The sequence below is a fragment of the Sorex fumeus genome, unplaced genomic scaffold, assembly GCF_029834395.1.
Source record: "Sorex fumeus unplaced genomic scaffold, SorFum_2.1 ptg000011l, whole genome shotgun sequence".
Lineage (NCBI taxonomy): Eukaryota > Metazoa > Chordata > Mammalia > Eulipotyphla > Soricidae > Sorex > Sorex fumeus.
Genome location: NW_026606068.1, coordinates 3,541,177 through 3,566,232, shown reverse-complemented (window position 1 = coordinate 3,566,232; position 25,056 = coordinate 3,541,177). Strand labels below are relative to the sequence as shown.

At 53.3% G+C, this 25,056-nt stretch overlaps 1 protein-coding gene across 4 annotated transcripts in view; it reads left to right on the top strand.

Moving 5' to 3' along the window:
* VPS13D (vacuolar protein sorting 13 homolog D) overlaps positions 1-19,211 on the top strand; it is a 263,887-nt gene extending 244,676 nt beyond the window's left edge. For all 4 annotated transcript variants that reach the window (XM_056111005.1, XM_056111004.1, XM_056111003.1 and 1 more), the window contains 3 exons: positions 8,706-8,837; positions 17,201-17,441; positions 18,671-19,211. In XM_056111005.1, the coding sequence (XP_055966980.1) occupies positions 8,706-8,837; positions 17,201-17,441; positions 18,671-18,802 (505 nt within the window). In that variant the 3' untranslated portion in view covers positions 18,803-19,211. The remainder of the gene's footprint in view (positions 1-8,705; positions 8,838-17,200; positions 17,442-18,670) is intronic.
* Positions 19,212-25,056: the final 5,845 nt, after the last annotated feature.

The window sequence follows — 25,056 nt, the reverse complement described above, 5'->3', positions numbered from 1 at the left end:
CAGATTCACTTCCGTGACAGCCTTCTACCATAGGCTCTTGCATGCACCAGGCCCTGGATTCAGTGCCCAGGACCATATGGCAAAACCCTCTCTATATCCAAACATTTGGAGGACCTCTAGATAGTATCGTCATTTCAGACTCTGAGGTGTTGTCAAGTGAAACGAAACTGGAAGGGTGTCAAGCTTTGGTATTCTCACTTGAGCTGACACCCAGTAATCCTGGAGGCAGGCAGGAGAGAGGAGGGGCGGCCAGCTCGTGCTGTGTACTTCTGATGCCTTAGCTCTGTGTTGCCTGCCCATTCAGTGTCGTGCTTCCCTGCACTGGCCACAGGTCACAGTGGACAGCAGCCCCCAGTCGGCTGCTAAGCCACTGCCTGTGGGTTTGGTCTGTTTGTTTCTCCCACAGACCGCAGCCCCTCAAGCTGTGCCTCAGCCTTTTTCTGATGGTGGCCACCTTCCGGCCTGGCCTCCTGCCCCGTGTCCACCAGGTTCCTTCATCTCATCGCTCCCTTCAGCCTTTGCACAAAAGTAGAACATATAAGGATACAAAGAAAGAAATGACTGAACCCTTTGCAGAAATCAGTCTGAAAATAATCTGATTAACTTACTTTAATCAGCTTTGTTCTCATTAGAACCTGTCCTTAATAGCCACAGAGTCATTTTTTATCAGAAATTGTGTGTTTCGGCCCAGGTGAAATAGTGGCCTTGGCAGTAGATGTGACCGGTTACCAAGGATTCTGGCCGTGACTCAAGAGAGTCCTCCTAGCACTGTGCTCTCTGAGCCTCGGTGTCATTCTGAGAACAGGAACGAGCACGTATTTGTACAAAGCCTTGTCCTCCAACCATTTCAAGTTGTCTGCTCTTTGTTTCCATTCTTCAGCGCTGGGAGGAGAACTCTAGGGTTTCAAGTATGTGCTCTTCCAGGGAACCACGCCCTTGACCCTGAAATAAATAAATAAATAAATAATAAAAACAAAGTGATTCCAGATTGTACGACAAAGTTAGACTTGTTAGCGAACCCGGGGCTGTCCAGCTAGACTCATTAACATTATCTATGTGACTCGATGCTTTTAGAAAGGAATCTGCCTTGACACCCCTCTTTCTGGCCTCACGAGAAGTAATCCACCTCCAAGTCAGTTGACAAGGGAGAGAAACTCCCAAGAAGGGGCCGGAGTGATTGTGCAGTGGCTAGGTCATTAGCCTTGCATACAGCTCTCCTGGGTTGATCCCCAGCACCCTGTACAGCCCCAGGAGCCCCTTCAGGAGTAAGGCCTGAGCATCGCCAGGTGTGGCCCAAAAACAGAAAAGCACAACCCCCCCCGAAGCATTTTGGTCTTACACTTAAAATCCCAATAGGCCTATCTGTTGGCATTCATTCTGCCAGCTGTCACACTTGCAATGTCACGGGGTCCCGAAACACAAGTGTTAGGTTGTCGGAAGCCTTGACCCCTATAAACAAGTCAGGTGTGAATCCCACAAATGGGAGAAAGCCCAGCCGGGATGTCAAATTGGGAAAAACTCAACTGCGATGGTGACATAATTTCTAGCCATGTCACGAATGGAGGCCCTTCTGACACACTCAGTCACACCCTCACAATGCAGGATTTTCCATGTAGTAATGTGTATGACTTCAGGATCTCAGGGAGAGGTGAGGAGAGTGTTAATAAGCTGCAACGAGAAAGGGCGGGAAAGGCACGTGAGGGGACGTCAGTCCCGGTTTCAGGGGTCTGCCAGGGCAGATGGACCCTTGGCGCCCTGTGCAGATGTGGTGTCACCTTCGTCATCGATGGAGTTTATGCATTTATTTTTGAGTGCCTCTAACATACCAGGCACTGGTGAGCTGTACAACAGCCCTTTTACAGACTCCTACAGGAGAATACAACCTGTCTTGGGTCACATTTTACAGAGGGCAGGACAGGATTCCCACCGAGGCGGCCTGGCTGCATAGCCCCTCCTGTCACCCTCCTTGTCACCCTGCCTTGGCCCTCGTATTCCCTGCCTGCCATTATTGTCGCCTCATTCTCCCTGCATTCTTAAGCTCCCCAGACACTGAGTTCACCCGTCTTCCTCTAGGCCCATGCTGGGATGTGTGTGTGTGTGTGTGTGTGTGTGTGTGTGTGTGTGTGTGTGCGCGCGCGCGCACACACGCACACTAGGTCGGGCAACGTTCGCCAGAGGGAGGGAGCAGCAGGAACACACCCCCACAAGCCATTCTTGGGGCACCCAGCATGCTCCTTTTTCCGGCTGCCTTTGCTTGCTTGCGTCTTCACTGATTTCACTTTGGAACCAGCCCCGTACTGACAGGGGCTTCTTTCTGTCCCCTGCTCTTTTCACGAGCTCAGAATTTGTTGAAGCAGACTTGGCACCATTTTCATGGTTCAGGATTCAGAAGTCCGAGCTCAGTAGGTATACACAATCGAAGGTTTTAAAGAGTAATCCTGAGTAGGTTCTAGACTGTGGAATTCGGTTTTGTCATGGAATTATGAGGAAGAATTTTTCTGGCAAACGGAGCCCAACTGGAGAGAGAGGCTTCCCTCCTCCAATCAAGACTTCTCTCGTTACAGTTGAAAGGAGTAAGAGCAGCTTGTGGAGGGCAAATGTGCCTTCCTGCTGCGTCTTCAGAAGTGGGGGCACTGGGAGAGTTGGGGGGAGCGACAGGTCAGACATGGGATACATGGCTCCTGGCCTGGTGGCTGCAGTGACCAGCTCACACTGCCCTGTGCCGAGTTCCTTCGAGAAAGCTACCCAGTGCTTGACGGAGCCCTTCAGTCAGGAATCTTGGTGCCTTGTGTCTGACGTCTAGCAACAGTGAGCGTTGGAAGAAAGGACCTGGGTTGACCTCGGTCTCAGTCTAGTTGTTTGTACCCAGCCAAGTACATTATAGATCGTTGAGCTGTGTAATGACAGGGAAATCTCAGACACACACGGAAAGTAAGGGAAGCACAGTCCATCAGTGTGTTGGGGTCAGGCCCTCAGAGCCCCAGAGAACAGTGGTCCTCGTCAGTGGTCTCCAGGTTCTGGCACTCTGGGAAGTCACTTATTCCACACCAGACTCTTTTCTCCCTTGCTGATTGTTTTTTAACCTCACTTGGTTGAATGATATTGGCCGTGACAGATTTCTCAACTGGCTAATGCCTGAACTTAAGCAGTTCAGTGGAGCACACCTCTGTGTGTGTTTGTGTGTGCATGCGCGTGTGCGTGCACGTCCTGTCTTTAACTCATTGAACTCTGACATAGTTACTCATCATAGACACTAAGCACAAATACCTGGGCAACTGTTGGCCTCAGAGCTAGACTCTGTCCCCTGCTCTTTTCAGTTGGCCAGAGCCAACTGGCCAGGGCTCTGTTGCCTGGTGGTCACCTTGTTTAGATGTAGAGTGGCATAAAGAAAATGGTGTGTGTGTCTGTGTGTTTGCATGTCTCCCATGACTCTGACCTTTGGCTTGGGGCCATCCATGCATGTTGGCGCTGTGGCAGGTGTTCACCAAGTCCCGATTGATCCCCCAGGGCCGATATCTGCAGCATATCAGCCACTGTAGGGGCAGCCCCTTCCCTGGGGAAGAGTCGTCCGTGCCGTACCGCCGACTCCCTGACATTTTCATGGAGTTCAAAGCTCAAGTTCGTTTGGTGCTGACATTTTGGATTAGCTGGTTGACTGGAAGGCCTGCTTCTTTCTATACACTGTGAAATTTATAAACCGCAGCAGCTGAGGGCTTCAAATGGCCCACAAGCCCCCAGCTGGCAGCAATTAAATACACCACAGACCTTTGGCTAAACAAAGGCTTGTGGAGGCCGAGTTGCAGCCTGTGCTCCAAACAGACTCCCATTGTAAACTACCTTTCAAGTCCAGTGTCGGGAGAGACGCTGTCCGCTAATGAGAGGCGAGTGGGCGGGGCTTGGCCACCGCTGGTTTAACGATCCTGTCGTCTCCCCCAGACCTGCTCATCTGGCCACAAAGGTGATCCCAAGAAAAGGGCACAGCCATGAGGGGGGCCGGGGGGCCTGGCAGTGTCTGTGGGGGCGGGAGGAGGGCAGCTGCCACGGCCCAGGCAGGTCCCACTGCTTTTATTGGACTTTGTGCTTTAGGCTGAAAGAAGGTGGGAGTGCGAGGCCGGAAGAAGCCTTCCTGGACAGCTTCTGGAGCGCAGAGGTTGGGTAGGCCGGGTCGCAGCTGAAACAGTCTGTGTTGAAATTAATGTGTAAACATGCCTCGTGGCATGTGTCACATTTTGAACCTTGTGTGACCAGGACTCCACTTTAGACAGTGCCAGCCTAAAGACTGCTGGCGAGGACAGAGATCTCTCCACTGTTCCCGTCAAACACAACGTTTGTGGGACTGTCACTCTGAAGACAGTCTGAATTTATTTTCTTGAAATGATGTAAAATAATGTTATTTTTAAAAATAGAAGGAGGGAGAGGAAGACATTTCAGGTTGAGATGGATGCAGGTAGTTCTCTAAGACAGAGAATTGTTCCCCAGTTTTCATGATAGATGAGTGCTCAGACCTGTGATCCTGCAAATCTCTCCTGGCTATAACCCCAAGAAGCTCTTGCCCACATTCGCCAGAAATGTACAGGGATGTTCTTGGGAGCACTGTAGTAGCAAAACCGTGTACTAGTAGCAGGAAGATGGAGGGAGGGTGCTTCATCCACACGATGGAATAGGTAGTGAGTGAAATCCTGCCTCACCCAGCAGAATGGCTGATTGTGAGCACTGTGATTTGAAGGAGGGAGTAAGTACCAAGACAAAAAAAAAAAAAAAGGCAGTGAGGCCCAGGTGCAAAAGACTAAAACAGCTAAAAGAAGAACCAGCAGGGTTATTCCAGGGCATACTCAGAATGTGATAAGAGAGAACTTGGGGATGAAAAAGACATGAATGATGGCAAATCAAGGCAAGCTACTGGGGAGAGGAGGAAGGACCACACAGATAGCTGTGGCCACGATGGAGGTCCATGTGGGGGAGCAGGGTGGGAGCACACATGTTTGTTATTTGTTGTTATTTAAAATCAAGAAGAGGCCAGTCACGATTGTGGTCCTTGAACTGAGATAGTGATGAGATTCCACGTTAAGGAGGAGAAGATGAAGGAATGTGCCCTCGCCTTGTGTCGCCCCTCGGCTCCCTGGACTCTCATCAGGCCCAGAGGTGCACACATGTGCTCCGTCCTGCATCACGCGGGCCATTCTTGGGGTCTCTGTTGCCTCCGTGGTCAGACGGGCTTGCGCATGCTTGGTTTGAAAACTGGTTTGATGGGCGTTTTTTGATTGCCGATGCAGTCACACTGGAGACTGAATTTGTTCACACCCTTTGAGAACCGTACCCCGCACCTCTTCCCTCTTCCAGTTTGAGCTATGTCAGTTAAAATTTTAGCCGAGTTTTCAGAGAGCAGTGAATCATTTCTCAGGCACCAACCGTGATATCATCGTAGGAGATTGTGGGGGCCAGAGAGATAGTACAGTGGGTAGAGCACTTGCCTTGCACACAACTAACTTGGGTTTGATCTTTGGCACCGAGTATGGTTCCCCACGTGGTCCCTGAGCACAGAGCCAGGAACAAACCCTCAGCACTGCTGGGTATGGCTCCCAAACCCAAATAACAAAATAAAAAATAAACTACCAATTTTAAAAGTTGTCCCCATCCCTATTTTACCTGATTGGGCATGAAAGGTGTTGAGTGCTCGAACCTGAGGCTGCATTATATATGCTCCACCACTGAGTCTCGTTCCTGGCAATGGTCTCTAGATGTCTATAAAGTAAGTTTCCTTTCACGGCAAAGTTGAATCATTTTTTTTCTTGTAGGTCGATGTGAAAGATGAGGGGTCATTCCTTAGCCATTGCATGGTCCCTGTCATTGCCCCCTCCCCTTCCCCCACAAATCTCTACGAGTGACACACAAGCCCTGGGCCAGGAGCAGACCCCAAGCATCATCCCGTGCGGCCCAGCCCCTCCTCCCTGAAATGCAGCTTTGTGCTCCCTCCGGCCAGCTGTGTCTCAGCACTCGCCAGCCCCGCTCAGTGCTTGCCTGGCGGCAGAGAGGAAGTGGACAGGCTGAAAACGCACAGCAGTTTGCAGCTTCCTCGGCAGACAGACCCGAGACTTCACCAGGTACCAGGGAGGGCCCACGAGGACACCACTCGGTGCCCGTGCTCCCTGCGGTGTCTGTGTGTGTCACCTCAAGTCAGAAGGAAAGGCAGCAGGGTGAAGGGAGGCTGGATCCCTGTAGCCCGGGGCCTCCATTACTCTTAACTCCACAGCGGCTGTGTGCTCCAGAAGGCTATTGCCTGTGTGGTGGTAGCGGGGCATGCATAGGGACATGATCCAGGCACAGCCCCAGACCCCGGGAGAGAGAAACAAGGTAATCTCCGGGGGTGTCTGCTCTCAACAGCGTGTCTCGTGGTTACGTGTATTACCTCAGTGACCTGATGATCTGAAGCAAGTGTGTTTCGCGCCCACGCTTGACTCGGGCTAACTGGCGTAGCTCTCGGTGCATGTGAAGGGCAGAGGCGGTGGTGGATGCAGAGACCATGTTCGCTCGGCTGAACTGGAGCAGCGCAGGGGTGTAAGAGAAGTGGGGGGGGGGGGGGGTCCCGCACACCTCTAGGGGCGGGCCGGGGGAGCCGGGGACGAAGCGTGACCTTGGAAAGTGCTGCAGAATAGGCCCCCTCCTGTGCCCGCCTGGAGCAGACCTCGTCCCAAAGCTTCGGGGAGCCACAGAACAGGGACTGCCCTGTAGAAAGGCATTGACTGATCACCCCCAGCGGGGTGGGCATGACAGTCAAGAGGACCCGGCAGGCCGGGTCTGCTGCCTGGACAAGCCACCACTCTCCTCCCCATTCCCTGCAGCTATCAGCATCGCCGACCCTCACCCAGCACCTACCAAACCCCTCTACCGATGGGTGAGCCAAGCCGCCTTTGCTCCCGGCCTGGATTTCCATTGGCTTTCGGGATCCGCAGAGCCGTCTTTCGGCTTCTTGCAGGGGACAAGGCAGGATGTGGTAGGAGTGCATGAGTACACCACAGAAAGTGTGAATGGTCCAACTGCCCCACAGTCTCTGCACCTGCCTGAGAGCACTAGAGTTAGTGGCTCTTCAGACATCATAACTGTTGGACCATCATTACTGCGCGGGACATGGCAAACCGTACTAGATAGAGATGGACTCCCCTCCTCATGGCCTACGTGTGGCCCTGAGTCCAGGATTGCTCGCTGCTGTCCAGTGTCGTGGAAGCCCGCTGTGTGGCTTTCCTGAATCTCTGTCCCTATCACTACCTGACCTGCTGCATCTCTGCCACCATGAGTGCTTGGTACCCCGTCACTCTCTCTCTCCTCTGCGTCTCGAGAGGGGTGTTTTGCTCCAGTGGAATCCAGGAACAAATAATGAAAAGTACAGCAAGTACAAGGCCGAGGACAGACCCGGCATACTCTTATCAGTCATCTGAAGTATGCACAGCCTCTCCAAGACAAATAAGGACTCCTGTTTCTAGGAAAACACCAAAAAGTACTTATCAATTACCCAGGGTATGGTTTGTGGAAAAAGACAACATCAGCCTCCTCTGAAAGCCATAGCAAAGCAGATTCCTTTGGGCGACCATTGGCGGAGCGGCGTGGGCTTGGGCCGCAACGGAATCCCAGACTGGCCTGGGGCCCGTCCATAAGCCGCACTCTCACCCCGTCTCTCCTCCCTCAGATGGCCACTGATGGCGTCCCTCAACCCGCAGAGCGCCTCAGAGTGAGTTCAGAAACTTGACAAGATGCCCAAGGTCCCTGCCTCTTAGTCATGAGTTCCCAGAGGCCTCGCCTGAAGCACCCCTGGCACAAGAAGGTGCTGCCGAGGGGGCATCTGGGGACAGTGGGAGGCAGGAACTCTGGGTATGAGCCCCTCTTCTGTCAAGCACAGGCAGCGGGTCCCCCACAGGGCCCCACTGTGAGGCAGGCTCCGGGCACCAGGGATGGAGAAAACCAGATCCGGGCATCCGGAACGCTGGCCCCACTTCTCCATGGTCAGGTCGCTCATGTGGCCAAGGCAAGATTCTAGCCCAGAATTTGACCACCTTCTTCCAGTGAGTCACGGGTAATAAGTGGCATCCTTCTTACTCGGTAACCAAATTCTGAGTATATCTTATACTAAACAGTGCTTGTGCCTTACTCATCAAAGGCAAAGCTGTATCCTCCCCCCCACCCCCATTTTTATGTAGGCACCACGATGTACAGTAGTTTTAGATAATGTTTCAGGCATACAGCATTCCCAACCCACCCCCACCACCCTCTCGGGACCTGCTGCTGTTGGCCATCTGTGCCTCCCTCCCTGTGTTCCTTTATACCCCACGTATGAGAGAGAGCTTCTCTATTTTTCTCTCTGATTTCACGGGCCGTGACACCCTTTCATTCCTTCCACATGGTGGCGAATTGCGTGATGACGTCGTTTCTTACGGCCAAATCGTATTCCATTGTGTCTGTGGCCCACTCTTTCTTTAACCACTCTCTCTGGTTGGGCATTTGGTTGGTTTCCAGATCCGGGTGTGCAGATAGGTATCTTACTGAAATCCCATTTGGGGGGCTCTTGGGATAGATGCCAAGCCTTAAAATCGCTGGGAAAGTGGAAACCCAATTCTTGTTTTTTGGAGATGCCTCCATATTGTTTCTCATAGGTGCTGACCCAGGTGACGCTTTTGTCTAAACACATCTTTGCTTTTGTCTGTGTGCCCGTGTAGGACTCAAGCTCAGAGGGTCCGGAAACCACGCTGCTGCAGGGGCCCCCAGGGCCTCCTGCCCCGCTACTCCGAGAGCCAGGCTGAAGGCCAGGAGCAGCTCTTCAGACTGACAGACAACGTGCAGGATGAATTGTAAGTTGGGCTGTGGGAGACCAGCCCTGGCTCTTCGCCGGGTTCTTTTCTGTCTTGAGTCTGAGAAGTTTACATTCCGCTGGACCCAAGTGACTCTTAGACCTTGGAAGTGGCCAGTGATTCCTGGACCCAAAGGAGTTTTGGGGGGCTTTGGCAAAACTGCAGAGAGCTTTTAACAAGAGCACAAGTTCCTGAGCAGGACCTGAATATGTTTTGTTTTGTTTTCTCGAAAGTGAAAGTCTCTGGTTAGTTCAAGAAGAGAAAATGGGTAAAATGTGCTCCGTTTGGGGTGGGGGCTAATGGCACCCGAGGCTGGGGTGTATGCTTTCCATGGGGGGGAGCCTGGGGTTCAATCCCTGGCACCGCTGGGAGTGACCCCCAGGCAACATTGAGTCTACAAAATGAAAAAGCAAAAGAAACAATAGAAACAGAGTACTGTGTATTAAGGGGGTTTTCTTCCCGGTTAAGATTTTATGTTCTGTCCTTCACAGCAGATAGCTTATGAAAAAAATAGTGAGCAACTGCAAACAAATGGCGACTGAAACTTTTTGAGATGTAATTTTCTTAAGATTGTCTTATTCTATGCATGCAGAACCTTGTATACGTAGGATGAGATTGTGTTTTCAGTGGGTGATTTACTCCTATCTGGTGTGGTAAAATTGTGTGTCACTGTGTCACTATCCTCCTGGTGTTCATCGATTTGCTCGAGCAGGCCCAATAACATCTCCGTTTTGAGACTTGTTACTGTATTTGGCATATTGACTACGTCCTGGGTAGCTTGCCAGGCTTTGCCGCAAGGGCGAGATACTCTTGGTAGCTTGCCAGGCTCTCCAAGAGGGGCAGAGGAATCGAACCCGGCTCGGCCAGGCTGGCTGCGTGCAAGGCAAACACCCTACCACTGTGCAATCGCTCCAGCACCATGGTAAAATTAGCCATCGCTATTTTAGGATATGCCGAGACCTCCCTTTTGTTTGTTTTGGGGTGACACTGGGCACTCTGTTTGGTGGCAGGGGAGGAGGGCACTATCCAGTGCTAGGGATCGAGGCAGAACCTGTGTCCCATCCCGCACAGCATCCCCAGCCCAAACAGTATGTTGGCATTTCTTCCCCCCTGTAATGGGAGGGATGGAGCCCAGGACCTCACACAGGTCAGGCAAGTGCTACCCCTGTTTGCCTGTCACTGCTCCACGGCTAAGTCTGCATGAGGCTAACCAACCATGAGAGCTGAATGGTCAGTCTGATGCATCAGAAGCAAGCAAGCAAGGGTGGGTGCAGAAGGCGTGGAATGTTCTCTTGTTGGCATGCTGGAGAGGACAATCAGTGTCGTTGCTGGCAACAGTATTCACCGGCCTCGTTGCACACTCCTCAGTAGTATTTGGGGGTATCAAAACTCAAATACAGGGGCTGGTGAGATAAGGACCCCCCCTCAGACACTCCTGAGCACCTCCAGGTGTGGCCCAGTGACTCCCCCACCCCCCAGACCACATTCAGGGTCAAGAATGTGGCCCCATAGGGGGGCTTCCGCATGGGCAGTGCCTATGAACCCAGCATCTCGTTTTTGTGTTGCTGGTGGACAGGCAGCTTCTTTCTGCTTGTGTTTTGTGTTCCAGTTCCCAGCAGTGTTACTGGAAGGTTCTTAATGATGGCAGAGTACTGTGTTGTCATACTTAGCTCAGACTGCTAGAACAAAACACCATAAACTGAGTGGCTCAGACAGCAAAATATTATGTTGTGGCTGTTCTGGAAGTTGAGCAGCCCAAGAACAAGGTTATTCGATTCCAGCCTTGGCGAAGGTCTTCGGCCAGCTACGTTAATGCTGTGACTTCACAGGGAGAACGAGCAAACCCATTGGTGTCTCTTAGAAGGACTCCAATCCTGCAGGGTCAGGGCCTCACTCCTGTGACTTCATTTACCTCGGCAAGGCCCTCCTTTGGAGCCTTGTGGGGTGAGAGCTTCAGCTAAGGACTTGGAGGCAAGAGAGGAGGAAGGTGCAATTCAGTCCTGGACTGGGTCATTCATGACTCCCTCCCGCTCGCTTAGGCCCTGCTCACCTCCAACATCCCAGTCACCCCTGCCATTTCTCTCCAGCAGGACTTTGCAATCCCGCCTGCTATGGGTGAGGGCTCAGGGCCACAGCTCCCTGGTGCCATCACAGGGGGACTCTTGGTCTTTGGTTGCTATCCAGGAAGCCAGAGCAAGCCTGCGCGCCGGCTTCTAGAAAAGCTGCCGGGAAGAAAAGGGGGCACCTTTGTCTCCCTCTTGCCCAAGAATAGGCCCCAGACCAGAGCCCAGCACTCCATAAGGACGAGTGGGAGGAATGGTTTCGGTTCTCCTAGGACCTGCTGGTTTCCATCTTTGGGGTGGGGGCTTCTGGTCAGAGATCAACATGAGGAATCGCCCTTCTCTGAGCATCTGATTCCCTCCCTGGCTCATCACGCTGCTTCCAGTGGAAGCCACTCAGTCCTCAGCCACTCGCTCCGAGCGAGGGCAACGTGGTGAGAACAGCCAGCGGAAGCTGCAAAGGCGACTGCGAGTGAAGTCAGTGAAAGACTGAATTTCAGGAAACGCCTGAAGTTCCTCTGCAGAAGGGACCGAGACTGGCATGAATGAGTCTCCACTGTGGAGACGAGGCCCGTGTGTCTCTCTCGAGTGTCTGGGCTCCATTCCTGTGTTCAGGGAATCCGGCCGCCGGTCTCTGGAGGATCCTGGGCTGTCTGTCAGGCTGAGTCTCCACAGGGACATTACAATCATTGGAATCATCACTTTGCAGAAAAGACTTTCAGGTAGAGCGCTAGAAGTACCAAACGATTCCTCTGACTTTTGTCCCCGACCCATAATTCAAAACATGCCTAAAGCCCTAATTATTTGCATATTTTTCTTCAGAGTTAACCCCTTAAAAGGGTCTTTAATACCTTGCTCTACTGTTCTAACTAAATGTTTCCACATTTTTTTCCAGTCACACTAACTGTTTCACTTCTGGAAAATATTGTGTAATTACTTCCCGATGTCGTGAAAACCCCACAAAGTCCCCAGTGCCGGGGTGCCTTCAACTTGATTCTCCCAGATCCTGTTTCATTTTTAAGATTTTATTTAATTCATTAGTGTTAAAAAGATAGTTCCTGACATAGGATTTAAGGTCCTGCCAGCTGAAAAGGCTTCAGTTTCAAATTAACTTTTTTTTTTCCTGGTATGTGATGGAATTAGCACAGCCTTTCATTCTTCTCCACTCCAGTTATGAAATAGGATCCCAGGTTAAGATGATGTTCAAGTACAGTGGACTCTGATGAAGTTAGTTTTTCTTTATAGTAAGCGTCTAATCCGTCACTTCGAAGCTCACTCTCATTTAAAACAAACAGTAACAAGGTGCCCATTGCTTACTGGCTGACCACACATGGATGTCGGAGGCACTAGTGGGGTGCTCACCCTTTCGGTGACAGTGTCTGCATGGAAGTTGCTCTCCTGACTGCTTCCTGGGGTTTCTTTGCCAGTTCATTGGAGTTCTGAACCGTTTCTGCATTCTCTTTGGTACTTTGATGAAGCAACCCCTGGTGCCATGCCTTGGTGTGAGTTGTATTTTTGGTGAATAGACGTCAGCATGACTGGCTTTGTCACTGGGGTGTCTGAGTCGGTGTACTTGGAAGCATTCTTCTCAGGCAGGGAGCACTCTGAATCCAAGGTAGTGACACTCCCAGTCAAATTAGAAATTGGGAGCAGGGCCTGGAGTGATAGTATAGCAGTGAAGACACGTGCCTTGCATGCAGCCAACCTGAGTTTGATCCCCGGCACCACAGATGGTCCCCTGAGCAGCACTGGATGTGACGCAAACACAGAAAGAGAAGAAGGGAGGGAGGGAGGAAGGAAGGAAGGAAGGAAGGAAGGAAGGAAGGAAGGAAGGAAGGAGGAGGGAAGGAAGGAAAATGGAGGTAGTCTCACATATTTGTGGTTTTTAAACTCGGTGTTTTTTTTGTTTTTGTTTTTTGGTTTGTTTTTTTTGGGGGGGGGCAAGTATGGCTGTGGCCAGTTGGAGGCCATGATGCATGGGCACCCCGGAAGCTGTCCTGGTTGGTGAATTCCCCTTTTTGCGCCCATTTCTATCCTCTCCAGGCGGCTGTCCCTGCTTTTGGACTCTGAAGTATTTATTTTTTTTTAAATACAGAAAAGTGTACAAAAGAAAACAAAAATCACCACTTAGTCCACCAGTTGCAGGAGTTCTCTTTTCTGATGAAATTAGCCCAGTCACATGGCGAATGTAAACCCTACAGAAAGAATGAAAATCGAAATGAAATTCTCCATTTTTTTACCCCCTTTGTAGACAGACTCTTCGTGGAGTTTTGTATTTTGTCAGTTTGAAAAACTGCAGATAAAGATTGGGATGGGGGGGGGGGGCAGGGGGAATCATCTTTGAGCACAGGCTATAGAGTTGATTCAGCTAATGTAAATACAAACTCTGTAGCAATATATACAGTCTCAGAATGGAAAGGATCAGAGGAATGGAATAAGATTATTGATTTCCCTTTTTTGTTGTTTGTTTGGGGGCCACCTCCAGTGATTTTCAGGGGCTACTCCTGGCTCCGCACTCAGGAATCACTCCCAGTGGACTTGGAGGGACCATATGGGATGCTGGAGATCAAACCCAGGTCTGCCACATGCAAGGCAAGCATCCTGCCCGCCGTACTGTCACTCCAGCCCCAATTTCCTTTTTCTACGGATAGAAAAGAGCTGCCAAAACCCTGCTACTCATGAAATTGTTATATCTGCAGATATGCCACAAAGTCCGCATCTCTGGTAGATTATCCAGCTGCTCTGGGAAAAGGTAACAGTTGGCCAGAGTTTTAAGAACTTAAGTTTTAAGAACTTAACTCAAGAAATCTGAGCAAATTAAGCTCCTTGTGCCTTGGAAATTCTGTTGGCCCCCACATGCTGTGAATTTGTGGCATTTCCTACTTAACATTTAAGCGTATTAGGTCCCGCTCTAAGCAGTCCACTCTGTCCTTGAAAAACAGCTCAGCAGCAGGGCTGACAGCATCACCCCAGTGTGTGACTGAGCACCCTTGGGAGAGGAGGTGGGGCATGTGTGCATGGGACCAGGGAACCATTTCTGCCAGGGCAACTTTGACTGGGGGCCCTTCAAGACCTGGTGGGGGGGAGTGTGCCAAGGAGAGAAGACAGAATGCGAAAGGGAGTCCTGGGGGCGCATCAGGGAGCGGGGAGGGCACAGGAGTGGAAAAGTGGGCCTCAGGGTCACACTCTGAGAACCACGCTGGGTTGGCCGGGGGCAGTTGAAGAAACCCCTGTTTCACAGGACACCTTCAGCATGGAGCCTAGGTGGGCCAGAGAGAGCCTAGGAGAACAGCATAGGCGTTACCTGCAGGGTCCCCAGCTTCCGTCCCCGACACCACATAGTCCCCCAGCACTGCCAGTAGCACCTCCAAGCACTGCTGAGCGTGCCCCCAAACAAGGCCAAGAGTCACATTGATAGCAACAAGAATCTGGTGGCCGGACCTGGCAGGATGTGCCAGAGAAGGACTGAAGTTTGTTCTTTGGGCCGAACCTGGTGATGCTCGGGTGTTACTCTGGCTCTGTGCTCAGGAATCACTCCTTGCAGGCTTGGGAAACTGTATGGGATGCCAGGGATCGAACCCAGGTCGGCTGTGTGCAAGGCAAACGCCCTCCCTGCTGTACTATCACTCTGGCCTGTCGGACTGAAATTCGGACCCAAGCCAGGGGGCTGGAGAGGATGGAGAGGCCTCGCATGATGCAGGCCAGAGGAGAACACTGGAGAAGCTCCAGGCACAGCTCTGCTGAGAAAGGGCCAGGTGTGCTGAGCCTGTGGGGCACAGGCTGGCCAAGATGTGGATGTCACACCGAGGATGAACTTGGAGGGACCCCAGGTTGGGGGAGCCCAGCCCGTGCTAGGAGCACTCTCAGAATGAGGCACCTCGTATCTTCCTCAATTGTGAAATGACTCAAGAGCAGCACGCTCTGGAACCTCAGGAAAGAGACCAGACCAGACTAGGGGTCAGATGGACATGGCAGAGTCCGCATGATGTTTCAGGGGGACGCCCAGCACTGGGAAGGGGATACAGGGACTAGCAGGCATGGGGCAGGGCCAGTGCTGTCTTAGCTGCCACGGGGGGAAAGCTGGACCTTTGGGGCAGTGCCCTAGTGATGCTAGCACTAGTGGTCATTTGTGGGTGACAACAATTGTTGGTTGCGATGACCACGGGCCTGGTGGGCCTGCCCCGTGGAGAAGGTGCGTGCCGTTCAGAAGAAACGCCCTGACTGGCTCCTGGGGTCAGAGAGTCCTTCTCTTCCTAGAAGAGAGTTAAAAGTACAGCATGTAACTGGCCCCTGGTTGGTGAAGGCTGCCCTGGCATCTCGGTGGCCTACAGCATGTACCTGGGCGCTGGCGCGCCTGGCTGTCCCTGCTGGGACAAAGGTCTCGGTGCCATGTCCCTGGCCTCGTTTTTCTCTTCATGCCTACTGCTCAGTAGAACCAACTAGAAGGATAGACAAGGTCAACCTGTGCCTGTTGGCTCTCCCCCATGTCACCATGAATTTGCCAGCGTCCCTGCCGTGGCCGAGCAGTGGCATCCCAGCGCTGAGGGGGCTGATGCTTCGGTCCATGGGAGCCTGTGGAGAGAGCGTCCTGCTGGCAGACGCATTAATGCAGGAGACCCTTCTTGCGGTGTGGGTGGCGCTGGGGGCTGAGCCTAGGGCCTCCGCCCTGAGCCCTCCAGCAGGGTGCCTGTACCAGAGCTGGGAGAGCAGAGGAATTGAGCAGTCCCTGAGTGCCGGGGTCATAGAAGTGACCCTGAGTCTGTAGCTTTTTAACCCTCCAGGGGCCGTTTCTGATGGTTTCTTTCATTCTTTTTATTTATTTATTTATTTATTTATTTTCAGGGCAACCCCCTGACGACCGGGCCCTCCTTGACCAAGTCTGTGGGGCTTCAGGGGAGGCATCAGGGGAGAGGCAAATGTTGGCAGAGGCCATTTTGGAGATGCTGTGCGACCCGAGTAGGGGATCCCAGCACTCCTTTGTGCCCACCCTCTCCCTGTTCCTCCTCCCCACGCCTCCCCTAAGCACCCAGCCTTGAATTTGAAAAGATTCGGGTGTTTTCCTAACCCCAAACCCCAGTTCCTACTTGTACTTCCTCTGCTCCCCCCCTCCCCACCCCCCGGCCTCCCAGATGGGGCTGCCTGGGCCCGCCAGCCCCTGCCCGCTGCAAGCTTGCCACTTCCCTCCCAGCAGCTGCCCCAAAGTGTCGTCTCTGTCTAACCAAGGAGCAGGCCACAGAGAACACTGGTTTGCCCCGGTGGGGGTGGGGGAGGGCGGCACAGGGACGGCCACGAGCAAACAGTGACCCTCGGTGGCTTTTGATTGCAGTCCCGCTCTCCCCAACTGGGGTGTCATCCTTCTCGCACCCAAGTGTGGCCATTCTTGGGGCTAGCCCAGCGACCTTGCCTGCCCTGAGCACCCCACCCGCACCCCCCTTGCCGGGTTAGGGGAGCCCCTCAGGCGCACGCTCTGGGGTTGGCAGCCTGCTGGCCTGAAGCAGCCAGCCCTGCTGTCAGTCGCATTGCAGGGATTGAATCGGCAGCTGGAACTCGGTGGGCCTGGGCCCGTGGGGGTGGCCCTCGCAGGGTGGCTGTTCAGGGACGCCTGGTGGGGTGTTGGAAGCATCCCCAAAGCACTGCTCCAGAGCACACGCGTGGGGTGGGGGTGGAGTTGTTACTGGGAGCTGTAGTGGGGAATGTGTCTGCTAGAGGAGCACTGGGTGGACAGAAAGGGGGTGTGGGCTGGCGGCTGTGAGCAGCGCCCCCCAGCACTGCCTGTCATGGTGGAGGACACAAGGCGTGAGGTCTTGGGGCCCTGACGGCCCGGCCCAAAAGGGGTCCCCGCAGTCCCCAGAGATGTCGTTCCTCTTCTAGGAGCGAGCTGGAGGCTGCTGGGCTCATGTTTCTCTCCCCTGGGCACGCCCTAGAAGAGGAGGCAGGGGTGCTCCGGGGGCCCAGACCCTCCAAAGGAGCTGCTGAGGGGCAGGAGATCACCCAGGGATCACAGAGTTTTCTGGAAAGGCCCTGCCAGCCTCCCTCAGGTGACCTGAGCCAAGGGTGGAAGGCAGAGAAGTCACTGGGGCACTGAGGGTGGCAGGAAGTAGCGCTCTAACTGGGGTGCTCTGGGAATGGGGCAGTTCCCACACCCCCCAGGAGAGCTGTGACTTCCTGCTCCTGCCTTATGCTCTGACACCCCGCAGCTCCTGTATGAGGTGGTCCCTGGGGCGGCTGCCGTCCAGGCTGAGGGGGAGCAGAGGCCCCGTGCGGTGTGGCTCTGATCCCATCCTGTATCCCCCCCATCCACAGCTTCCTCGCCGTGGAGAACACCGACAGCTACTGCGTGCTCATCTCCTCCAAGGCCGTCTACTTCCTAAAGAGCGGGGACTACGTGGACCGGGAGGCCATCTTCCTCGAGGTCAAGTACGACGACCTCTACCACTGCCTGGTCTCCAAAGACCACGGGAAGGTGTACGTGCAGGTGACCAAGAAGGCCGGGAACACCAGCAGCGGGGTGGCCATCCCCGGCCCTTCCCACCAGAAACCTATGGTGAGTGCCAGCCCCCTCATCTGTCCCCGGGCGTGACTCCAGGTCCACGTGCGGGCAAGGGTCAGGGTGTGGGTTGGGGTCTTCCATTGATTTGTCGAGGGCACCCGCCATGGCTCCTGGGATTTGACCCCTCACGACACCCTGTCTCCGCAGGGCAGGCCCGCCATCAGTGTTTCTGTCTACTTTGCCTCCAAGGTACCAGGGTTAGTTAGTGCAGGAACCCTGGGCCACAAAAACAGGACGGCGGGGAGGGCCTTTGCCTGACATTCAGCTGACCTGGGTTCGATCCCTGGCATCACATATGATCCCCTGAAAACCCGCTGGGTGTGGCCCACACAAAAAAGGAGAGAAGAGAATCAGGGTCCTCTTGGAGTCAGTGCGTGAGGCTTACCTGTGCCAGCTGGGTCCGTGCTTCCTTACTTCGAGGTGATGGCCCACCCCCAGCCAGGGGCCCCGCATTACAGGGGAGATCCGCCCCTCTCCCCTGCACTGCAGTGCCCTACTCTGTGGTCCATCCGCTTTTGCCTGAGGGGCCCTGGCGGGAACTGGGGCTTGCTAGTTTGTCCTCCCCACCCCCCACACCCCCAGGCTGCCAGCATGTCCAAGGCTGCTTTGGAGACGGTGTCGGTGGTTCAAAATGACCTTATCTCCGGGCTCCCGCAGACCAGGACGGTCAGAAATAGCCAGCAGCCCTGCCCAGCTCCTCTCCCCAGGAATCTCGGGCCTTCTCCCTCCTCAGGAATGCGCTGGGCTGGGATTTGGCCTGTGCAGGCTCCCCCGGGGTCCTTGGCTGCAGTGCGGGCTGGTAGATTCCCAGTGGTCACTCCCAGATAAGTGACTGGCCTGGTGGAGCCTCGCCAAGGCCCCTCGCCCCTTTCCAGGCACGTGAGGGCTTCCCGACAGGAAAGACCCCCAGGCTGCCTCTGGCTTGTGGCAGAGATGTGGGCATCCCTGGGTCCTGGCCCTGAGTCTGTCCTCAGCGCCGCTCCACTTCTCTCGCTGAGCTCCAAGTGTGGGGAGTTGAGGTGCGAGTGTCTCCCAGGGAATGTGTTAGCAGTGGAGGTCGGTGTCAGCCTTCACACTGACATGAACCAGGAGTGGGGGGCTCCTGGGCCAGAGGAAGCCCTCCATGGGGGTGTGGGGGCGAGTCCTGGGCCCCCACTGCCGGGAAACACCTGTCGCCTGTGCCCTTGATCCCCTGTGACGTCACCACCTGCTCTGCGCTTCAGGTTCACGTGAAGTCGGAGGTCCTCGCGGTCAAGTTGTCGCAAGAAATAAACTATGCCAAGAGCCTTTACTATGAGCAGCAGCTTATGTTAAGACTCAGCGAGAACCAAGAGCAGTTGGAGCTGGACTCCTGAGAACGCGCAGCCGCTGGGGACAGACGCCCCCAGACACCAGCCCCAAGCCAGGCAGGAGGACAGAGACCCAGTGCTCGGCATCAGCTAGCGGCAGGACAGGAGCCAGGTTTGGGGGCCGATGCCGAGGAAGGGGGGAGAGTGAGTGCCAGGGGCGGGGTGTGCACGGGAAACCATATTCACGTGAGGCAGCGAGGTGGGGGGCTCCACTAGGTTATGGGGAAGTAAATTTTGGAAGGTATTGGCTGAATAACGTAAAGAGAGAAGAGTTTACTGAGATGAAGCTAATCCCAGAGTGCCCTGTATTTTGTCAACATGTATATATGTACAACTGTGTGTTTGTAAATATATAGCAGTGTTTCGGGACAGGGCCTGTGCTGTGTAAAGTCACATAAAATTATATTGGATCTTCTATTGCACTAAGCTTACGTGTGTGACGCAGGACGTTCCCGAAGGCGAAGAATGTGTTAGTCTGGGAGCTGTGGTCCTGGCACAGAATGTCCGGGGCTTCAGAGGTCGGTGGCCAAATGGGGCCTGCAGCCTGGTGTCTGGGCCAGAGCTGGCCCTGGAGAGATGTGAGAAGGAGCTGAGGTCCAGCTCCACAACGTCTCACCCACACGAAAGCCAGTTCTTGGGTCATCACAAGGTTCTTTTTTTTAAAAAAAAAAAAAAAAATTTGGCTTTCTCCTGACTGGTCTTGACAAACCCCAGGGTAAAATTGTTTTTTGTTTATATACACATACACATACACACACACACACACACACACACACACACACACACACACACACACACATTCTCTCTCTCTCTCTCTCTCTCTCTCTGTACACACACACACACACACACACCTACCTTTTTCTTAGGTTATTATCAAAGACCATCAGTTTTAAATATTAAAATCTCTGTTGGTTTCATGGACTGGAGTGATAGCAAAGCAGGTAGGGCATTTGCCTTGCACACAGCCTTGCACGTGGCCGACCCGGGTTCAATTCCCAGCATCCCATATGGTCCCCTGAGCACCGCCAGGAATGATTCCTGAGTGCAGAGCCAGGAGTAACCGCTGTGCATCACCAAGTGTCACCCAAAAAGGAAAGAAAAACTCTATTGGTTTCAAAGGGAAAAGATTCTGCAAAAGTGTTTAAATTTTACTGAGAGAGAGAGAGAGAGAGAGAGTGTGTGTGTGTGTGTGTGTGTGTGTGTGTGTGTGTGTGTGTGTGTGTGTACGCGTGCAGCTGGGGCAGCAGCAGAGGCAATTTTGAGTCTAGGCTGCACAAAGGAAGGAGAAGCCTGCGCACTGTGCTTCCTAACGCCCCGGGCAGGACCTGACCCCAAAGCCTGAGAACACCGGGACAGGACAGAAATGCCATCTGAGTCATAAAGAACAGTTTTTGTCCAGTTCCCTGGAACAGCGTTTGAATCCCAGTCTGAGGCCCGGGGCCTGTGGCATCTCCTGGGGCTGTTCCATGCCCACTTTTCTGCAAGGATTGAAGCAGTTGAGCGAGGGGGCTGCCCTTGCCCAAGAATGAGGGGCTGGCTTTGTGGTTTTAAACTCTTGTTTTTAAGGGCCAGAACAAATCGTACGGCAGGTAGGCACTTGCCTTGCACGTGGCTGGCTCAGGTTTGATGCCAGAGTCCTTTGTGGTTCCCTAAACCCCCAGGAGTGATCCTTGAGCGTAAAACCAAGAGTAAGCTCTGAGCACTGCTGCGTGTGGCCCAGAAACAAAAACTTATTTTCATAAAGTGGATCGATTTCTGCAGCCGTGTTCCCAGTCCTGAGATCTGTACATCAGTGGGTGCGTAGAAGGTTTTGGAGTTTATAGCCTCACCTCAGTCCTTCCAAGACACAGATGCAGCTTATCTAGCTCCCTCTCCTTCCCTTGTGTGTATGTGTGTGTTTGTGAGAGACAGAGAGAGAGAGACAGAGAGAGAGAGTGCGCATGCGTGAGCATAAGAGCAAGCACTTTAGCACCATGTGTAGGTGCTTGCAGTGACATGTTTTTGAAGGTCGACCCCCACTCCACTGGGGCTCTCCAAGGGTTGCGTAACTGAAACTTGATTTTTGAAGCAGGCTGCAGGCCGAGTGGCCATCCCGTGTCACACCGCAGGACTGCCATGCGGCACCTCCCACAGTCAGGCCCCTTCCCAGCCACCCACGAGTTGGACTTGTGGTGTTAGTCCTCAGCAGCCCCTGCCCGAGGCCACACGCCCCAAAAGGCTGAGGCTGTGATGGCGTGGCTGGCGTGGGCCGGTGGCTACAGCAAGGCAGATGCCTGTGGGGCTCCCGTGCCCTCGCAGCTCCTCCTGCTCCAGCCAGTGCCCGAGAAGCTGATGGCATGTGCCAGGTGGACATTAGATCTTGGCAGAAGCAGATGTGAAAGTGGGGTTCAGAGACCTTATCGTCTCCAGCTCTGCCCTGCCTTCGCCCCCTGTGTCCAGCACCTTGGTTCTTGGCTGGTGGAAGCATTTCTTGCTACTGGCTCTGGGTCCAGCCAGTGCTGTCTGTGATCTATCAGGGTGATTTCTCTTGCTATTATGCCACTTCCAGTCCAAAGTTCACCTCCTCCCCAGGGAGTAAAATAAATCTAATAAGGAGAAATCCAGTAAGGAGCCATCAGAAGCCATCCCGACTCCCCCTCCCGGCACAGCCAGCCAGCTCGTGCTGCCACCTAACCATATCCACTGGCCTAGGCACTAGGAGGTGCACCAGGGCTCAGGATTTGCCCACTCTGGCACCACGCTGGGGTCCTTCCCACTCCTGGGACCCGCCTCGAGGTGCCCAGGCTCTGGGCCACTTGGTCTTTAAGCACTGTCTGCGCCTCCAAATACCATGGAGACTGCTCAATCAAAATCCAAAAGCAAAAGATCTGGTTCTCTGCGTGTAAACACGATTGCAATCACCAATCTGTTAAAACTCTAATCTGTTTCTCACATCAGAGTTGTTATTTTTCTTCCTGTGGAATAAAATGCCTTGTTGACTTCCCAAACATAATGTTTTCTTCTGGTTTCTTGGATGTTCCATAGATTCTAGAACCATCGCCAACCAGTGATAAACGCCAAGCCTGTTTCAACACCCACAGAGTCCGGCGAGGCAGCCTCTGCCCTGAGTGGAGAAGTTCATGGCCAGGTCCCGCCCTGTGCCCCACTCACATTCCCGGTCTGGCCCCGCAGGATGGAGGTTCTTGCCTTTACCAAGTCAGGGGACCCTGAATGGGCGTGGAGGTCAGTTTGGACATGTAGAATTCAGGGTCCCTGTAACGCCCAGTACTGAAGGGTGTCCAGGACGGGTCTAGAATTTAGACCAGGCCAGACATACACTTAGGAGCCATCAGCACACACATGGCTGATGGAGCCCAGATGGAATGGCCGGAGGTGTGAGCTCAGGAGGGAACAAAGAGGTTCCTGAGCAAAGGATGCTGCTTTCTAAAATGGCTTCTAGAGAGATGGATTCTAGAGGAAACCAGAGAGAGAGAGAGATCAGAGGCCAGAGATCTTGCCCCCTCTGGAGTGACATGGCGGGAAAGGGAAGGAGAGACATACAGGTACTCCAGGGGACAGGAAGCAGGGAAAGGTGACAGCTGCTGGATACGTTGGGAAATTGTGGACACTTGTTTGATTGCCATTTTTCCCTGGGAGCTAGATAACTAACTAGGTGAAGAAGGAGACAAGAAGTGATGGGGGTTGGTAGAAGAGGGAGTATTACGTGGTCACAGAGGGTAATGGCAAAGGTGGCCAGCCAGTGAGTTCAGCAATAGTGCCGAGAGGGCCCTTGAGGCTGCCGGTCGCAGACACGCTCAGGCCCCGGCTGCCTTGGTGGCTGTGCACATGAACAGGCCTTACTCAAGACATATGATCCCTGGGACCAGAGCCATAGTCCAGCAGGGAGAGTGCTGGCCCTGCACGTGGCCAACCCAGGTTCAGTCCTCAGTACCCCATATGGCTCCCCAAGCATTGCCAGCAGGGATCACTGAGCTCAGATCCAGGAGTAAGTCCGGAGCACCACTAGGTGTGACCCAGGAACCAAAGCAGAAAACAAAGAAATGTAAGACCTTCCCTCCCCCTGCCCCGCATCACCCTTGCCCACTTGAACCAGTCAAACAGAAGCATAGGCGCAAGAGAAGGGAGGGGACCTACGCTTTCAAAGCATAGTCTGTAAAAACTCTGCCCCTGGCCAGTGGTGGAGACACTGGAAGGTGTGACTGACTCCCTCAAACTAGAAAAGATTGGGGGCTTCCAGGCCAGGGGCATGCACAGGACAAACAGTGCAGCCAACTCAGGGCATGTGGAGACTGTTGGCACAGAAAGACTGGACGGCTGGTTGCTGCCCGCCCTCCCTGTTCCTTACTCAGCACCCAGTTTACAGGTGGCAATTCAGGGGGAGACCAGCACCCAGGAGACATGTGTGATTGAGGCTGCATTTTTCTGGCTGGACCATAAGTCGGGAAAGCAACAAGAGTGATCTTGGAGCTCAGAGCCAAGAGTAACCCCCAAGCACTCCTGGGTGTGGCCCAGCACCCCCGCCCCTCCATCCAATTTTAAAGGTCTTCTAACAATAAATATGATTTTTTAAAAATTTATCATGTCACTAGAAAGATTGCACTCGTTTGTGGAATATAAAGTAACAGAATGAGAGACTAACACCCAAGAATAGTAGAGATAAGTACTAGAAGGATCACTCTACAGCTTAGAAGCCAACCTCTCATGCTGGGGGGAAAGGCAGCTCAGATAGAAAAGGGACCGCCAAGTAAATGATGCTAGGAGGACCCACTCAAGATGGGAGATGCAGGCTGAAAGTAGACTATAGACCAAACATGATGGCCACTTAATACCTCCATTGCAAAGCATAACACCCAAAAAGGGAGAGCAAAAGGAATGCCCTGCCACAGAGGCAGGGTGGGGTGGAGGGAATGGGGTAGGGGTGATGGGAGGGATGCTGGGACCATTGGTGGTGGAAAATGGGCACTGGTGGAGGGATGGGTGCTCGATCATTGTATGACTGAGAAACAAGCACGAAAGTTTGTAAGTCTGTAACTGTACCTCACGGTGATTCACCAATAAAAATTTTTTTTAAAAAATTGTAATGTCACAAAGATGTTGTTTAGGGCAGTTACTGCCTGTTTTCCACTCTTCGCTGTCCCCCAATATCAACCCTGTCTGCCCCACCTCAAATAAATAACCACAGGAGAAGCCCACATTCTCACCAAGCTCCTGGGGTCTTCCAGACACATTCAGTTTCTTTTTGGTGGTTTTTTGTTTGACTGATTCTCTTTTTTGTTTTGTTTTTTGGCCTGCACAGAGTGATGCTCAGGGGTTACTCCTAGCTCTGCACTCAAGAATTACTCTTGACAGTGCTCGTGGGACCATATGGAATGCCAGGGATCGAAGCTGAGTCGGCCGCATGCAAGGCAAACACCCTCCCTGCTGTACTATTGCTTCATCCCCTTGGTTTCTTTTTGGGTTTGGGGACCATACCCAGTGGTGCTTAAGGATTCCTCCTGGCCCTGCACTCGGGAATTAGACCTGACCGTACTTGGGGAACCATATAGGGTGCTGGAGATGGATCCCGGATCTACCACAAACAAGGCGAATGCCCTCCCCACTGTACTGTCTCTCCCGCCCTCATGTTCAGTTGCGTTTGTCCTGATGAAGTTGGGGTCAGGTGCTGCTTTGCACCTTCTAGTGTGATTCCAGGCAGACAGAGTTCTGGTCTCTGAACTCAGGGGTGCTGAACACTCAGTAGTTATCTGGAATAACACCCCCTCCCCAAATGGGCATCAGGGTGTTTGCAGTAAAGCTCCCAGACAGGGCGCCTGTGCTGTGCTGTGTTCTGTGGGGCAGACACTGCAGGCAGAAACCCCTGTGCTGGATAGCTGGAGCACAGGGAGCTGCGCTTTCAAGCCTCACCCTGCACCCTCTGCAGTGCTCACCCGCTCCAGGGGCCCTGCCCTCCCAGGACATTCACCATATTTCTGCTGGTCCCTGGATCCCAAGCCGCCCTTGGCCCCTCTTATCTTCTCCAGCTTGAGTTTCTCCTTCAATGACTTGTTGTTGTATTGTTTTTTTTTTTTGTTTGTTTGAGGCCACCCAGAGATGCTCAGGGGTTACTCCTGGCTCTGCACTCAGAAATTACCCCTCGCGGGCTCAGGAGACCATATGGCATGCTGGGGGTTGAACCCTGGTCAGCCGCGTGCAAGGCAAGCTCCCTACCCACTGTGGCCCTCAACTTTTTTTTGAGTGGGATACAATGATACAGTAATTGA